The following is a 14895-nucleotide window of genomic DNA, read 5'->3' on the forward strand; positions in this document are numbered from 1 at the left end:
AAAAGAATTAGAAGAAATTTTTTAAATTCATCAACCAAATGGGTAAAGTAAAAATTTATATAAAAATTTATATAAAACTTGGTGACCTCTGGATTATACACATAAAAATGGGCACAAAGGTAAAGCGAATTTATGAAATTTATACCCGTAGGGAGTAGAATAGAGAATGAAAGTTTGCTGTACGAAAATGCAATATTATAACATAACCATAAACCAGACAGTATAAAATTTTATACAAGGGTTTATTTAGTGACATCATAACGAAATATATCTTCCTCAATTATCCTTCAAAGAATAAAAAATAACCTATAAAGAGAGTACTAGTGCTCTTAATAAATAAAAAAAAGATGAAAAATAAAAAACATCTATGCTCACTAGCTCTCTATAAAGAAGTAAAAAATCATTTAAATCAATGCATGAAGGATTCGAGGTGTAGTGCTAGTAATTTATTAAATTATTTTATTGAACTCATTAATTTTCATTGAAAAGGAATTTTTGTAATTCGCCACTAGATTTTGACTTATACTTTTTACAAAATCTGAACACATTTTAAAAGAAAATAGTTTTTGATAATATTTGTGTAGATTGACTACAAGTTGTATAACATAAATTTCTACGACCGGTCTACCTAGTGGTCTGCAGCATCGCCTTGTGGTGCAAACGTGGGCCTGTTAATCTGTGACGTGACGCACAACAGCCAAGAAAAACAGAAGCGTGGCTAAGAATTTAGTAATTCAAAAAGAAGTCTTTTAAATACAGTAGTAGGTATTAAAATGTTTTGTGTTTAAATGGGGTTTGCCTTTAACAGTTAAAAAATTATATCGGAAAGTGTAACTTTCCGTAAGAATTCTTTTTTTTGCTTGCTTGTTTTACGGATAGGTGCGATCGCATAATTATTATTGATAATGTTTTATTTAATTTTAACATTACTACTTTTTCAGTGAATCTTTAAATCTGTTGTTTTTTGTTAAGTTCGTTATTTAAACATATGTATGTAATACACTCATATTAACACTAATCATATTTTTACGTTTTTATTCATCATTTTCAATGCCCCCCCGGTTGCATCTCTGTAAAGGACTATGAATTTTTTATTTTTTGTTTTCTAAACTTTTAAATATCTTGAAAACGGTTGCTCGTAACGATTTTTAACAAGAGACCTTTTTTACGTAAAAAATATTGTAAATGTATATTTTTTTCACAGTAGTTTTATACAGGTACGGATAAAAAGTTATTACTCTTCAAACCAGTCAAAAATATATATAGGTGGCTCTCTCTACAAGTAGAGGTGGCTCCCAGATACAAATTTTCATCGAAATATTGACGTTACTTCAGAAATTATTTGGAAAAAATCGAAATGAGAATGAAAATTCTACACCCTGTATCTCCGAAACTAATCATTTTAGGACATTTATACGAACTTTTTACTTACTAAATCGTATTTTTAATCATATTTATAATATAATTTTTTAAAATGGAACGAGGGTGGTTCAATAGCATATTTTGAAAAAGCATTTTTTACGAATAATTTGATACCACACACATGGTATTTCGAGTCAAATTGTCGTTATGAACCGCATCTTATAATTTCAAATAAACCATATGCAAAAATGTCAAAAGTTGACATATGATATGTCATTCTATTCAGAGTCTCATTTTCTATCGTATAAAGTAAAAAAAACCGAGTGTGCCATTAAAAAATCAAAAGTTGTATTCATTTTCGGCGAAAACGGATGAACCGGAATGATCGAAAACAACTGAATATATCAATCAATCCTAATTTATGTCATTATAGTAACATACCAAATCTCGTTTTTTTATCCGAAAAAGTAAAAAAGTTATAGGGGTAAGCCACTTTTGAGACGCACCCGGTATACTTGATTCGCAATATGAACTACGAGTCTTGGCCTATCACCCTACCGCATACCCAAAATCGATATGAATAAGACCTTCCATTATTTATATACAATTATGAGGATTACGCCAATTGTACGTAATAATCTGTTCCAGATCGCCCGGCAGATGGCAGTACAAGACGACACCTAAGCCGCGCATAACGATCAGAAAACAAAACGACGACGAGACGGGTGGCAACAGTAACGAGGCGCCTCTGGAAAGCACCTCGCCGAGCAAACCCGAGCCCCCCATCCAGAATAACGAGGGGGCGGTCTCCGCCGCCTCTGCCCGTTCGGACGATTCCGACAGTCTGGAAGGGTCGGAGTCGATTACCACAATTATCGACGACGACGGTGCCACGGAAAATAAACTGGACGGACCCGCGCTGCCTCTGGAAACGCTCAAAGTGGAAATATCCACGCCGCCCGATTTCAAGGACATCTATTACGAGATTGCTACTATCAAGTCGCCTTATACTTTTCAGGTAAGAAAATGTACCATACGTTCGAAAATAGACTTTTTTCCATAGCAATTGTTAAAATTGCCTTGTATCTATCAAAAATAGTATATAAAATAGCACTTTAACCGCTAGGGTAGATTAAATGATATTTTAACAGCGAGGATAGTTTAAAAACTTTATTTCTTCTCGCACGTTTTTTAATTGCTTCCATTTTTGAAAACTTTTGTATTCCTTTTCATAGGTTAGTCGGGACTTAAATGGAAGTAGTTTGGATATGGCGTTTGCCGCCTCAGCCTGAATATCTGTTGGTAATTTACTTATTTCGTTTTGAGCAATTTCTGGCTCCAATTCAATCAGCAATCCACACGAAAAGGAATTAAAAAATATTGACTCAAAACTTTTTCCTCCCACTAACAGAAGGATCCCACTAAAAAAGTCTCCTTCCGAGGTGTCAGCTCCTCTTTTCCCGGAACCGCCGCGGCCGTATGGCATTACTTCGGGTTCGTACGTATTCTTGGGATTTATATCTTATCTATGTTAATTTTTTTATCTATATTCTGTTTTGGTAATTTTCATGATCAAGGTGTCAGAAGTTAATATTCCTACATCCATCAATAAGGCAGACCATTCGTTTTTCCATCTTGGACAGCAGAACAAGCATCGGCATCATCAATTTCGTGCAGTACAGGGTGGGTCGAATTCGACGCTTTTAAAGGGAAGCATCCTTTTCTATAGGAGATAGACGAAAACTAATATCGGTGTCTGGAGCTCAATTTTTAACAAAAACATTATGGTGAAAACCGCACATCGATATCTGTTACCCTTTATGAGTGCATTTTTAACAAATCACCTTTTTGCTATGGAAAATTTTTATGCAAACATTTTGAAAGCACTTTTTTACGTAGAATTGTAATATTTTTTTTAAAAATTAATAATTTGAGAGTTATCAGCAGAAACGTTGATTTTTTTGGGACACCATGTATATTTTTAATTAAATGAAAAGAGTTTAAAATTACCTTTCCCAAAATATAGCACACTTGATATTTTGTTATAGTCTCCTTCGAAATAGAGAATTTTTAAAAGTTCACCACTTTTAACTAGTAGGCATTGGACCCCTTATTGATGATCTACCCCTAACGGAACTCTAAAATATATTTTCCAGCAAGACGAGGCACCGCTTCAAAACGCTGAAGTTATCAGCAAATTTGTCCACCTTCCCTTTTCGGATACATCCGAGCACACCTCTTGCCATTTTTGATAGGTACTTCTTAGTTGCTGTTTTTTCACCTCATTGGTAATCTCCGCTTTAACATATAACTTTCGCTTTTCATCAGCTACTACATGCAGCGGGAAAACAAAAGCGGCTGGAGAATGACAATTGATGATAATTTTGGTGAGGTCAAGTCCGAAACGTCTTTTTTTAAATTAACAGTCTATTACGCTGTACTGGGCCCGAATATGTATCTTAGAAAATGGTAATAATGCTTCCCATCTGACGGGCTTAGCGTTTTTACCCATTGGGCTACGCGATTTGAAATCGGCTACCTTAAAGGATCGTTTTGCTTGTCAAACTGTCAGTAAAAATAGAAAAAATCTTCTAGAAAAAGTTCTCTTTCTATCTTGTGAAAAATATTTCTTCTTCTATAAATTCGTCAATAAGTAATTAATTGATAATTTACGACTTGGTAGCTATAAATATTGTTCAAAACATTGAAAATACATCCATAGAAAAATAGGTTGACATAACTCAACAATAGGTTTTGAAATTCACATAACATTTTTCAATATTTTATCGACATTTGACTATTAGTAAACTATTAGATACCTGAGAAAGTGCGATGCTGGCATTATGTGCTCAACGTGTATCCAGAAAACGATTCGCAACGAGAATACAAAATCGACAAAATCGACGCTTGGCGTTCTGCTAATCGAATACTTTCGCTTACCGCTTTGAAAGCGTAACGTTTTTATGTCAAAGTTCCAGAATTTGGGCCCTGTTTGCGTCGCTCTCAGGAATCCGGTAAAGCGGGTGTGTGGCCGAAGTAAATATATATTATGTTTCAAAAATCACCCTAAGGTTTAGCCCGATCCTGTCGTGTTATGCCACACCTAAAATTACAAACACACGTGGTTTGATTAAGGTTTGATTATGGTTTGCAGAGCTTCAGTATTTGGTATAAAACAGCGAGCAATTTGTTACAAAACCATATAAATTGTATAACACTGTAATCACAAAACTTCAATCTATTTCCGTATTGTAACGGAATTTTATTTTTTTTTTATTTTCGAGTAAATATAGTTCAAACATAAGGAATATTTTGTTGATGTTTGACCATCAAAATCTCGAAAATAAATAACTTGTCTAAAAATGTGCTACAATACGGATATAGTATAATCCTTTATCTTTAATTTCCTTCTTCATTTGTGAAAAAATACCTAGCCAGTTTTACGTTAAATGCCGAACGGTTATTTTGCTAGTTTTTCGGACTAGTGAAATTGACTATTAAGAACGTTCTAATTTATTTTTATATAAGTAAAAATGCTTTTTAAAGTGTGTAGTTTGAAATTTGATAACAAAATATATTTTTGAGAGTCGATTTGTGTCTGGAAACGTCCTATTCTTTTTTAACCTTTCAATAATTAGTGTTAATTTTTGAAAAGTTTTATGTCAAATTTTAGTAAATGACCGTCTATAGATTTACCTCGCCAAATTCTCGTTGGGTGATAAATTTATAAATCATTTTCATCTGTAAAGTCACCCATTAAAGTTTAGTATACTATGTTTGACACCCTTTATAAAAAGTAACTTCTTAAAGTAATTAGTAGATAACTGCCTAAACACACATCTCCTGGCTACAGTAGCAAATTTTCAGAGGGTTCAATATCAAAATTAATATACTAAAGGTTGTATAACATAAACTAAACTTCCCAAAGATAACATGGAAGATCCTAAAGATGTTATTGTTGCTAGTTAGAATTATGCCTAAGAAAAGAGGGCTAAGTTTAGATATGGCGAAGTTCATTCCTATTAGTAATTTACAAAACCATAAAAGTATTATAATTTTACTTTAATTAATACGAAAACGCAAAAAAAAACAGATAAAACATTATAATATGAGACTTATCAAGATTTGATAATTAAAAATTTAAAAGCATTTAATAAGCCTTAAAGTTTTTCAGTGCGTTATACCGGGTGCGTCTCAAAAGTGGCTTTGAAAAAACGAGATTTGGATGTTTTGGATGTAATCAGGATTTATTGATGTATATCAATTGACTCATGTAGTACTGCTGCGCTGGTTTTATGAATCGCATCCCTTAATTGTGTCCAGCCTTGTTCAGCTTCCAAGATTGAGATTGAAATTATCGGTGGGAGTGATTCTTTGATCACTTCCCGGAGGGCGTCGGCGGTATTTTTGGTCTCTAGACTCCGTATGTTCAATCAGGTCATGTTGTTTTGCTTTTTACAGTGTGGATGTTTGGGTTTTAGCTGAATTTTAATTTTTGAAATTAAAAGTCGGTGGCCAGTACCGCATTCGGCATCTATTCTGGCTTTTGTGAGTCTTACATATTTTAGATGCGTCCTTCGAACGATTACGTGGTCCAATTGATACCAGTGACCTGATCTGGGATGTTTCCAGGTACCTTTAAACTTGTCCTTCAACATGAACCACGTATTGGTGATGCATAGATGATACTCTGTGCATGTTGTTAATAAGCGTTCACTATTGCTATTTACGTTTCCCATTCCATATTTTATCCCTTGCACCCCAAGCTATGAGTATTAATAGCCTACATTCTGAGTACCTGAAAATTTCAATAATTTTTCACGAAATCTATTTATATCCAATATTTCGATACTCCATTTACGAAACATTTTACAACCTCATGGCCTGATAACAACTTCAAATCATAATCTCTCGTTTCGCCGACGCAAAATTGAAAATTTAAATCAACCTTAAACCGCGTTTAACTCCGAATTGCCTCGATCTAGTTACCTAGCTATCTTCACGCCTGCCATATAATGCGATAAAATGGCTGTTACAGAGGGGGTATTCGCCACCTCCCGTTTGCTACCGAAATTGGGATTACCGTTTGCCTCAGATATATTGCTTTATTAAAAGGTCGACAGAATACAATTTGGTCTCCCTGAAAATTTGAAAATTTTACCATATTAGGCGTGTTTCTATATGAGATACCGTATAATAAGACGTGGAGGTATGCTATTGTTGAGGAAAATTTATAAGCCTTGGGATAATTGAAAATTTAATTCTGACATTGTGATATACGAGACTCGACTATTTTAAAGAATTTTAATAAGTCTCAAAGAAACGATTAGAAAATGCATTGATCGAGGTGTGTCTCAGGTAGGTAAAAATGTACATGTACTGCCAAAATATCATGCCGCTGCTAAGCTACTGCCAGTGACTGCGAAGAAGACTCAAAAGACTTAAAAATGTACATGTAATTCCAAAAGTGAGACACCCCTCGGCATTGATACGAGGCTGGGCTGAAAAATAATCGGCCTAGGTAAGAAAACAGAACTTTTTTCGGCAAAACTCAATTTATTTCTCAACGTAGTCCCCGTTAAGCTCTATACACTTTGTCCAACGATTCTCCAATTTTTCGATGCCCTTCGAATAATACGATTTTCCGGAGTCCTAAAATGGGCCTCTGTCGCAGCGATGACCTCCCCATTCGACTCAAATCTCTTACCACCAAGCCATTTTTTCAAGTCTGGAAACAGATAATAGTCGCTGGGCGCCAAATCTGGGGCGTATGACGGATGAGGAACTAACTCGTAAAGCAATTCATACAGTTTTGCCATTGCGACTGCACATTTATGCGCCGGTGCGTTGTCCTAGTGGAAGAGCACTTTCTTCTTGATCACAAATACAAGAACTGTCCTGAAATCAAAACTATAATAGGTATTTACTTTAGATAGTCTATGCTTACTTTTATATAAATATCCTATTCTTAAATCATACAGGGTGTTCAAAATTCTAAGCCAAACTTTCTAAAATATAAAATAAATTTTCTTCGTTTTTTTTTTAAATGGAACACCGTGTATATTATTTTTTCAATAAATGGAGAATTAAAAAATGAACATTTCTTGTATTTTTAGAATATTTCAAAATTTTTAACGGTTAATAATTTAGGACTTTCTATAGGAAATTCCGAGGGGTGTCTCCCTTGGGTAAAAAATGTACATGTACTGCCAGAATATCATGTTACTATCAAGTGACTGCCAATCAGAGCGAAGAAGACTGCCTATGACTGCCATGTAATTATTATAGATGACTGCCGTAAGACTGCAAATGACTGCCAGCGACTGCCAAGAAAATGTACATGCGGTCGTTTTTGCTTCAAATCGGCGTCGAATCGGTCCAACAGCTTTGAGTAATATTTGCCGGTGATCGTTTTGCCCTTTTCAAGGTAATCGATATGAATAATACCGTGCGCATCCCAAAAAACTGTGGTCATGACCTTGTTGGCAGACAGACCCACCTTGGCTTTGACTCGCCCTGAGAAACCCACTGCTTTGACTGTTCTTTCGTCTCTGGAGTATTGTGATGGATCCAAGTTTCATCCACGGTTACAGAACGGCGCAAAAAGTCCTTCTTATTGTAGTTAAACATTGCTAAACACTCCTTTGAAGTTGTGACACGGTTTCACTTGTTGTCGGCATTGAGCAAATGCGGCACCCATCTGGCAGCGAGCTTCCTCATTCCCAAATATTCGTGCAATATATTCTCCATTCGTTCATGTGACATACCCACAGCCTCAGCAATCTCGCATACTCTTACCCGTCGATCGTCATTTACCATACTATGGATTTTATCGACCACTTCTGGTGTATAACTTTTTTTTTATTTTATCAGATAAAAAGTGGGATTTGGTACGTTAATATTGACATAAATCTGGATTGATTTATGTATTCAATTGTTTTCAGTCACTTACTGTTTCACCAGAAATGACTACAACTTTTGTTTTTTAAATAACACCTCCGGCATTTTTTTACTTTATTCGATAGAAAATGTCACCCTGAATGGAATGACATATCATATTATGTTAACTGACATTTTCGCATATGGTTTATATGGAATTGTAGCAGGCGATTCATAACGACAAATTGACTCGAAATACCAAGTTTATGGTACCAAATTATTCGTAAAAAATCGTATTCCAAATATGCTAATGATCCACCCTTGTTCCATTTGAAAAAAATAAAGTATGTATGATTAAAAATATGATTTGGTCATATTTTAACAGGCCAAGACAAGACACGATAAACATTAGACGACCAAATCTATTTTCCAAGACTCCTTGATTAAAGTTTAGTATTTTAACACAGCCTAAATTACTCTTTTTAACACTCTAAAAACACTCTTGAAATTTAAAATACAATTTTTCTGTAAACAAAAATTCAAAAGTTGACATATGGTATGTCATTTTCTATCGAAAATAAAATATTTCTTTATTTATTATTTGTTTAATTATTGTAGTGAACATTATATTATGTGTGCTCTGATGATTTTAATTGTATTTTTTGGATATTAATATTCGACACCGTCTTTGTTATAACACAACACTGATGAAGGCTATAATTTTAGCCGAAACGTTTGTTTTTAAAACCAAATAAAGATACTTAAACGTTTTCCCGAACCTAAATCCCAAGAAAATCAAAGTTTTAAAAATTTTTAGAAACAACTTAAAATATTTAGAAACCAGGTTCAAGAACTTTTTCAAATTTTCCAAGGATATGTAATGTTATTACCCTTATGCTAGAACTCTCGTTTTCTTAAATAAAGCGAACAATAAATTTTTACATGAATTTAATTAAAGAAAACCTATTTGTCTTTTCAGGTGGGAAGCGTAAAGAACACCCGCTACGTCACCGTCACCTCCACGTTTGAGAAGAGCCTGGAAAACACCGAACCCACCCCCACCCTCTCGCCCACCGAGCCCCTCACCGAGAACATTCTCGCCACCTCCAGCAATTACGCCAAAGACAACAACTTAGACTCGAGCATCGCGACGTTGCCGCCCATTTATCTCGCGTCGGACGTCGCCACGTCGCCTTTAGAGACGCTAACCGAAACGTTCAGCACCACCCAGACGCTACTAAAGACGCACATCCTGCCCGTTATTCGCAGCGTCAACGACACCACCAGCTCCACTTTAGTTCAGACCTATTTAATAACGCGGCTGGTTACCGCGACAAAGACCCTTCCACCCATGGAAGCCTATCACTTTAACCCCAGCAAAACGCTGAACGAATTTAATAGTCGCTTGGATGAGGCTGGATCCGAGCTTCACTTAGAGCTGGAATTCGGTGACAGTAACGAGCAGGATGAAGACGGTGTACCGAGGAAAACACTGCCGGCTGACTTGGATCTTGCTAATGTAGGAACTGATTTTAAACTGCCTGAAACGGACAAAGCCAAAATAGAAAAAGAGCTGAAAAACAGGAAGGTGCAACAGAAACCTTCCCTTAACGATATTCAGTTTCCTCAGCAGAACTTTAGTCCCGACCAGTTACAACAACTAGCTTTGCTAAGATTATTAAACCCTGCAGCAGCTCAAGGACAAGTCATTACAACATCGCGACCTGTTCTAAAAGTAGAAACCTTATACGAAACCCACATCCTTCCAGTGACTCAGGGCCACAACACGATACTTAGCACCATATCAAAAGTTAAAGGAACCTTTACTAAAACTGACTTTGAGTACGGTACCAGCACAATCCCACCTTCGTTCCAACAACCCTTACCTCAAATTCCGCAAATCCCTCAGATACCTCAGATTCCTCAGCTGCCTTTGAACCCGTTGTTCCCTCAGCAAGGCGTACAACCGCAGTTTACGGTAACTTCATCACCTGTGACGCAAAGTACTATAGTTACGCAGACAAACAGCAAAGTATTGAAGTTGACGTTTGGAGCGAGAACAGCGTTGACGACAGTGTTCTCGACGACAGTCGTTCCTACAATTTTAACGACCTACACGACCGCCTCCGTACCAGTGGTGGCGCCCACGGCAGCGGCATTCCCGGGGTACTATCCAGCTCCTTTCCCAGCCTATCCGTACGTAGGTTAGACAAAGACAGATGTGTGTAGAACTAAAGTGCTTTTGACTATAGAACTTGGGACGTTAATCAACGGTTAAGTGCAAAAAGTGCTTTGTGAAAGTGTATAGTATATTAAAAACTTGTTACTACAATCGAAGAAAGGGTCTTTTATAAGGAAGTATCTCTTTCTTTTCTCAAATATAACTTACTGTGTATAAAATTAATGATTATTTAGTTATGTAAATACCATTATTAAAGTTCGTAGTCTAATCAACTATTATATCCAATGTAAAGGTGGTGTATATTTACATCAATTTCCTCGTTGGAAGTAATAATTAAAACTATCATAAAAATAATAAAAATTCAGAATGTTTACATTAATTCCTTTGCAACATTCTTTATTAATATTGTGAAGTACTGAGTACTTCTTATAACTTTTTTTATAAAAGAACGTCTGAAATATCACAAATGTATCGATCTATTGATTAATATTGATGATTCCTAAATGTTGTAATATAATATTGGTATGTTTAATGTTGAACACACTGATAAAAAATCTTTATCAATTGTTGGGTTTCCGTTGAGAATTTTGGCTGAAATTTTGAACGGCATCTACACTATTCGGGAAGAAAGCCGAAGTAGGTCAATCGAGTAATATAGAGCGATATTTCGAGTTTCCTCGTCTAAAATGAATATAAGTCGAGATGAGACAAAATTAGACGAAGAAACTCGAAAAAACCCTTTTTACTGTTCGACTTTGACATACTAAGGCTTGCTTACTTCCCGAGTAGTGTAGAGGTTGTTTTGCAAATTCATCATATTAAAATTTGCGGTATGTTTTTATTTTGTTTGATTGTGCCTAAACTTTATATTAGACATTCAAACTAGAAAAGACACAATTTTAAAGTAAAAATTTTGTTAAAAGGGCTTAATCAAATTTAGAGAAAGAAAATAAGATAAAATATAAACGATTTGTGCTATTCTGTATTAATATCTCGTTTAAAATCCAAACACTAGTTTAAAATACATTTTGATATTCAATCTCAATTTTCTCATTTAATATCATTTATGGCGTAAACTAGTTAATTAGATATCCACAATATTTCAAATTTATTTGTAATATAAATATTAATATTACAAAATGTAATTTAATAATATTGTCATTTAGCATATTAGATATAGTTTGCTAATGTAAATGTCCATTGATCCAACCTATTATTATTGAGAGAATAATTTAAATATCACTCATTTATTTAAAATTAATAATTGAATTTAGTGTATATTATACATAAATATTGCAGTTCAGATTTTAAATATTACGTTGATCAAAATTCATAATGGCTCTATTCACATTTAGAGACCTATAATTAAGTGTGTATCTGAGATTTTATCTGTATATAGGACGATTCACGGAGATGGCACGTTAGAAATTTATGGAGAACCGGTCATAGATTTTTTTTGAAAATTTGGATTTTTACATAAAGGCACCTACTCCATATATCTAAAGCATTTTCAGCGTTACGGTGTTTTTGCTTCATACTAAAGCGGTAGCATCTTTCTTCTAAATGAACACCCGATATATTATTACAATTTTGGAAATCACTTTCATATCCCAAAATGTTTCTATTAGACTAACCTATATCTATCTCTAATAGTTTTTTAGATAAAAAACAAAACATGTGTAAAATTGACAAAATAATGATCTTGAACAAACATTGGTAAAATCATAAATTATTGAAAAATTTATGAAGAAAAAAGTTGAAATTTGGGTTAGAAGTTGACGAAAGTCGATTTATTCTATCTAGTGATGGGATAACTCCAGCGAAATTTCGCTCGAGTACACTATTAAAATAACCGACAAAATAACCGCTCGAGTACACTATTGAAATAACCGACATCGCTCGATTATGAACGAGAGCTGCAAGAGACGAGTTACGAGCAACTAACGCAAGCGAATGAAATAAATTGAAATCCGATTTTAATATGATATACTCGATAAAAATCCGAGCGATTTTTTTTACATACATTGCAGGTAGCAAATTTATACGACGTTATCCGTCGCGTACTTGAGTGACAAAATTTTACAACCTACATCGACAACGCCTTGAAATAAACTACTAAATCAAGCAAGCGATCAAGCGAATCGCTCGTCGCTTGCTACTTGCCATTCATCACCGAAAGAATATGTGCTCTACGCACGCAACTTGCTGTTTGGCGTTACGAGTACAAGCAGCAAGCGACGGGCGAAAAACCGTATTTTTAAATACGAACGATAATTCACTCATTGAATCGAGTGAGTACCTACTCGATTACTGAAATCGCTTGAAACTCGAGTACTCGATTATTGAAATTAATCGGTTTTTCCCATCACTTGTTATAAAATTGCTCAAATCTTTGTTATTATATATTCTATATTCAAGCCTATGTATATTTCAAAAATCGAAACACACATAAAATTGATTTTAAACGATATATCATGTTCCTATACCTGAATCTTTTGATTTCTTCAGTAAAGCAAAATAAAAACACTAAATCACCACAATATACCAAAACACTTTTACTTTTACACTGGACGCGCGTTTCGCTAACCATGTTAGCATCATCAGCAGATGATTATGAACTGTTTATAATCATCTGCTGTCCAGTGTAAAAGTAAAAGTGTTTTGGTGTATTGTGGTGATTTAGTGTTTTTATTTTGCTGTGTAACACCAAAGGTTCCAACCCTCAGCTGTAATCTTCTTCAACAAAGCCATTTAAACGATATTATTTCTATTATAATTATATCATTTCAGGAATTTCATAACATGACAATTTTCGAAATTTAACAAGTAAAATCTAATTCATATAGTCTATAAAATGAATAACTTTGAATTTTGACCTTTATTTTTGACCAACATGGCAAATATAAAATCCCTCAGTCAAAAAAGTTACATCAGTTTTTTGACTGAGGGATTTGACTGAGTGTTTTTCACTGAGGGAAGAATATCAATTCTTTAAATTGGGTGTCTGAATGAATCAGAGAGGTAACTCTGTCTACTTCCGTGAAATAGAAAAGGAAAATAATAAAAGTGACAGTTCTTCCTCTTCTTGCAAAAATCAACACGAAATGTCATCAGCTTTTGACATTTCTAAATATCAGACCAATGCCGTCTCTAATAGCACAGCCTCGGAGCGACATTTATGAAGTCACGCTAGTTAGATACTGCGGATTAATAAATATGTTGTAGAATACATGGAAAACATAATTATTCCTCGTATTTTTGGTTTGTATTTTAAAAATAATATAGTTTAAATGAAATATACATAATATACAGTTAATAAACACAACATATATACCTATTTATAGTAATAAGTACTTTGGCAAATAAACTATGAATCATATAAATGCAGCAAATGTTTTACAATATACAAATAATGAATAGGTACATAAGATAATGGGTAAAATGTAAAATATATTTTAAATTTTGGGTTTTGAAAATCGATCTAATTTAACAAAAAACATTCAATATCTAGTAATAGTGATGTATTATTTTTTCCATTTACAAAATTTATATGTATATTTTGTATGTATAAGTATCAATGTTCGAAAAATTATATTTGCGAATAATACAATATCATAGAAAAAAAGGCGTCAGCGATGGCTATGAAATAAAGATCGCTGTCATTTTATATGTAAAATTATTCTAAAATTTTTGATTTTCTTGGGATTTAGGTTCGGGAAAAACGCTGATTAAGCTTTCATTTGGGTTTTCATTATTTTTATTTGGTTAAAAAAAACGTTTCGGCTAACATAGCCTACATCAGGGTTGTGTCATATGAAAAAAATAGTGTCGAATATAATCCATAAATTACATATAAAATATTCACACCACATAATGTTTACTACAATTAATTAACTAATATAAACTTGTCAAAAGATGACCACATATTTTTTTTAAATTATTATTTTTAACACTAAATCTATCTACATTGACTATGGAGTACGATTTCAGCCAGAAGAATTATATTTTCCATGTATTCTACAACATATTTATTAATCCGTAGTATCTAACTAGCGTGACGTCATAAATCTTGCTCTGATGCTGTTCTATTAGAGACGACATTGCGTCAGCATGGCCGCAAGTTGCTAACCTAATAAAATTAGCACTCGAAAAGCCCGCGGGAACTGTCAAATTCAAAGTTATTCGTTTCACAGACTATACTTATACAGTTTCAATCTTGGTTAGTCATGGTAACGATTTTCTTTAAACGAACTTTACTGGAGAAACCAGAAGGTTTAGGTATTGGAACATAATATGAACACAAATAAAATTACTTTTCAACAATATATTATTCATCACCGGTTCTCCATAAACGTCTAACATGCCATGGCTGTGAATAACTCTGTATATGTTTCATCTTTGGTAGGCTTTATTCAATCATCAAATTTTCAAAGTGTTTTACTAGAGAATTTTAAATGTGTGAATATAGTTAT

The 14895-nt window shown here is 34.0% G+C and overlaps 1 protein-coding gene across 4 annotated transcripts in view; it reads left to right on the forward strand.

The window, feature by feature from the left end:
- Window positions 1–12965, forward strand: part of LOC115883091 — a 373864-nt gene extending 360899 nt beyond the window's left edge. For all 4 annotated transcript variants that reach the window (XM_030901370.1, XM_030901372.1, XM_030901373.1 and 1 more), the window contains 2 exons: window positions 2011–2380; window positions 9221–12965. In XM_030901370.1, coding sequence (XP_030757230.1) covers window positions 2011–2380; window positions 9221–10450 — 1600 coding nt within the window. In that variant the 3' untranslated portion in view covers window positions 10451–12965. The remainder of the gene's footprint in view (window positions 1–2010; window positions 2381–9220) is intronic.
- Window positions 12966–14895: the final 1930 nt, after the last annotated feature.

This window comes from Sitophilus oryzae, unplaced genomic scaffold (genome assembly GCF_002938485.1).
Source record: "Sitophilus oryzae breed Bouriz unplaced genomic scaffold, Soryzae_2.0 scaffold_1806_pilon_pilon, whole genome shotgun sequence".
Lineage (NCBI taxonomy): Eukaryota > Metazoa > Arthropoda > Insecta > Coleoptera > Curculionidae > Sitophilus > Sitophilus oryzae.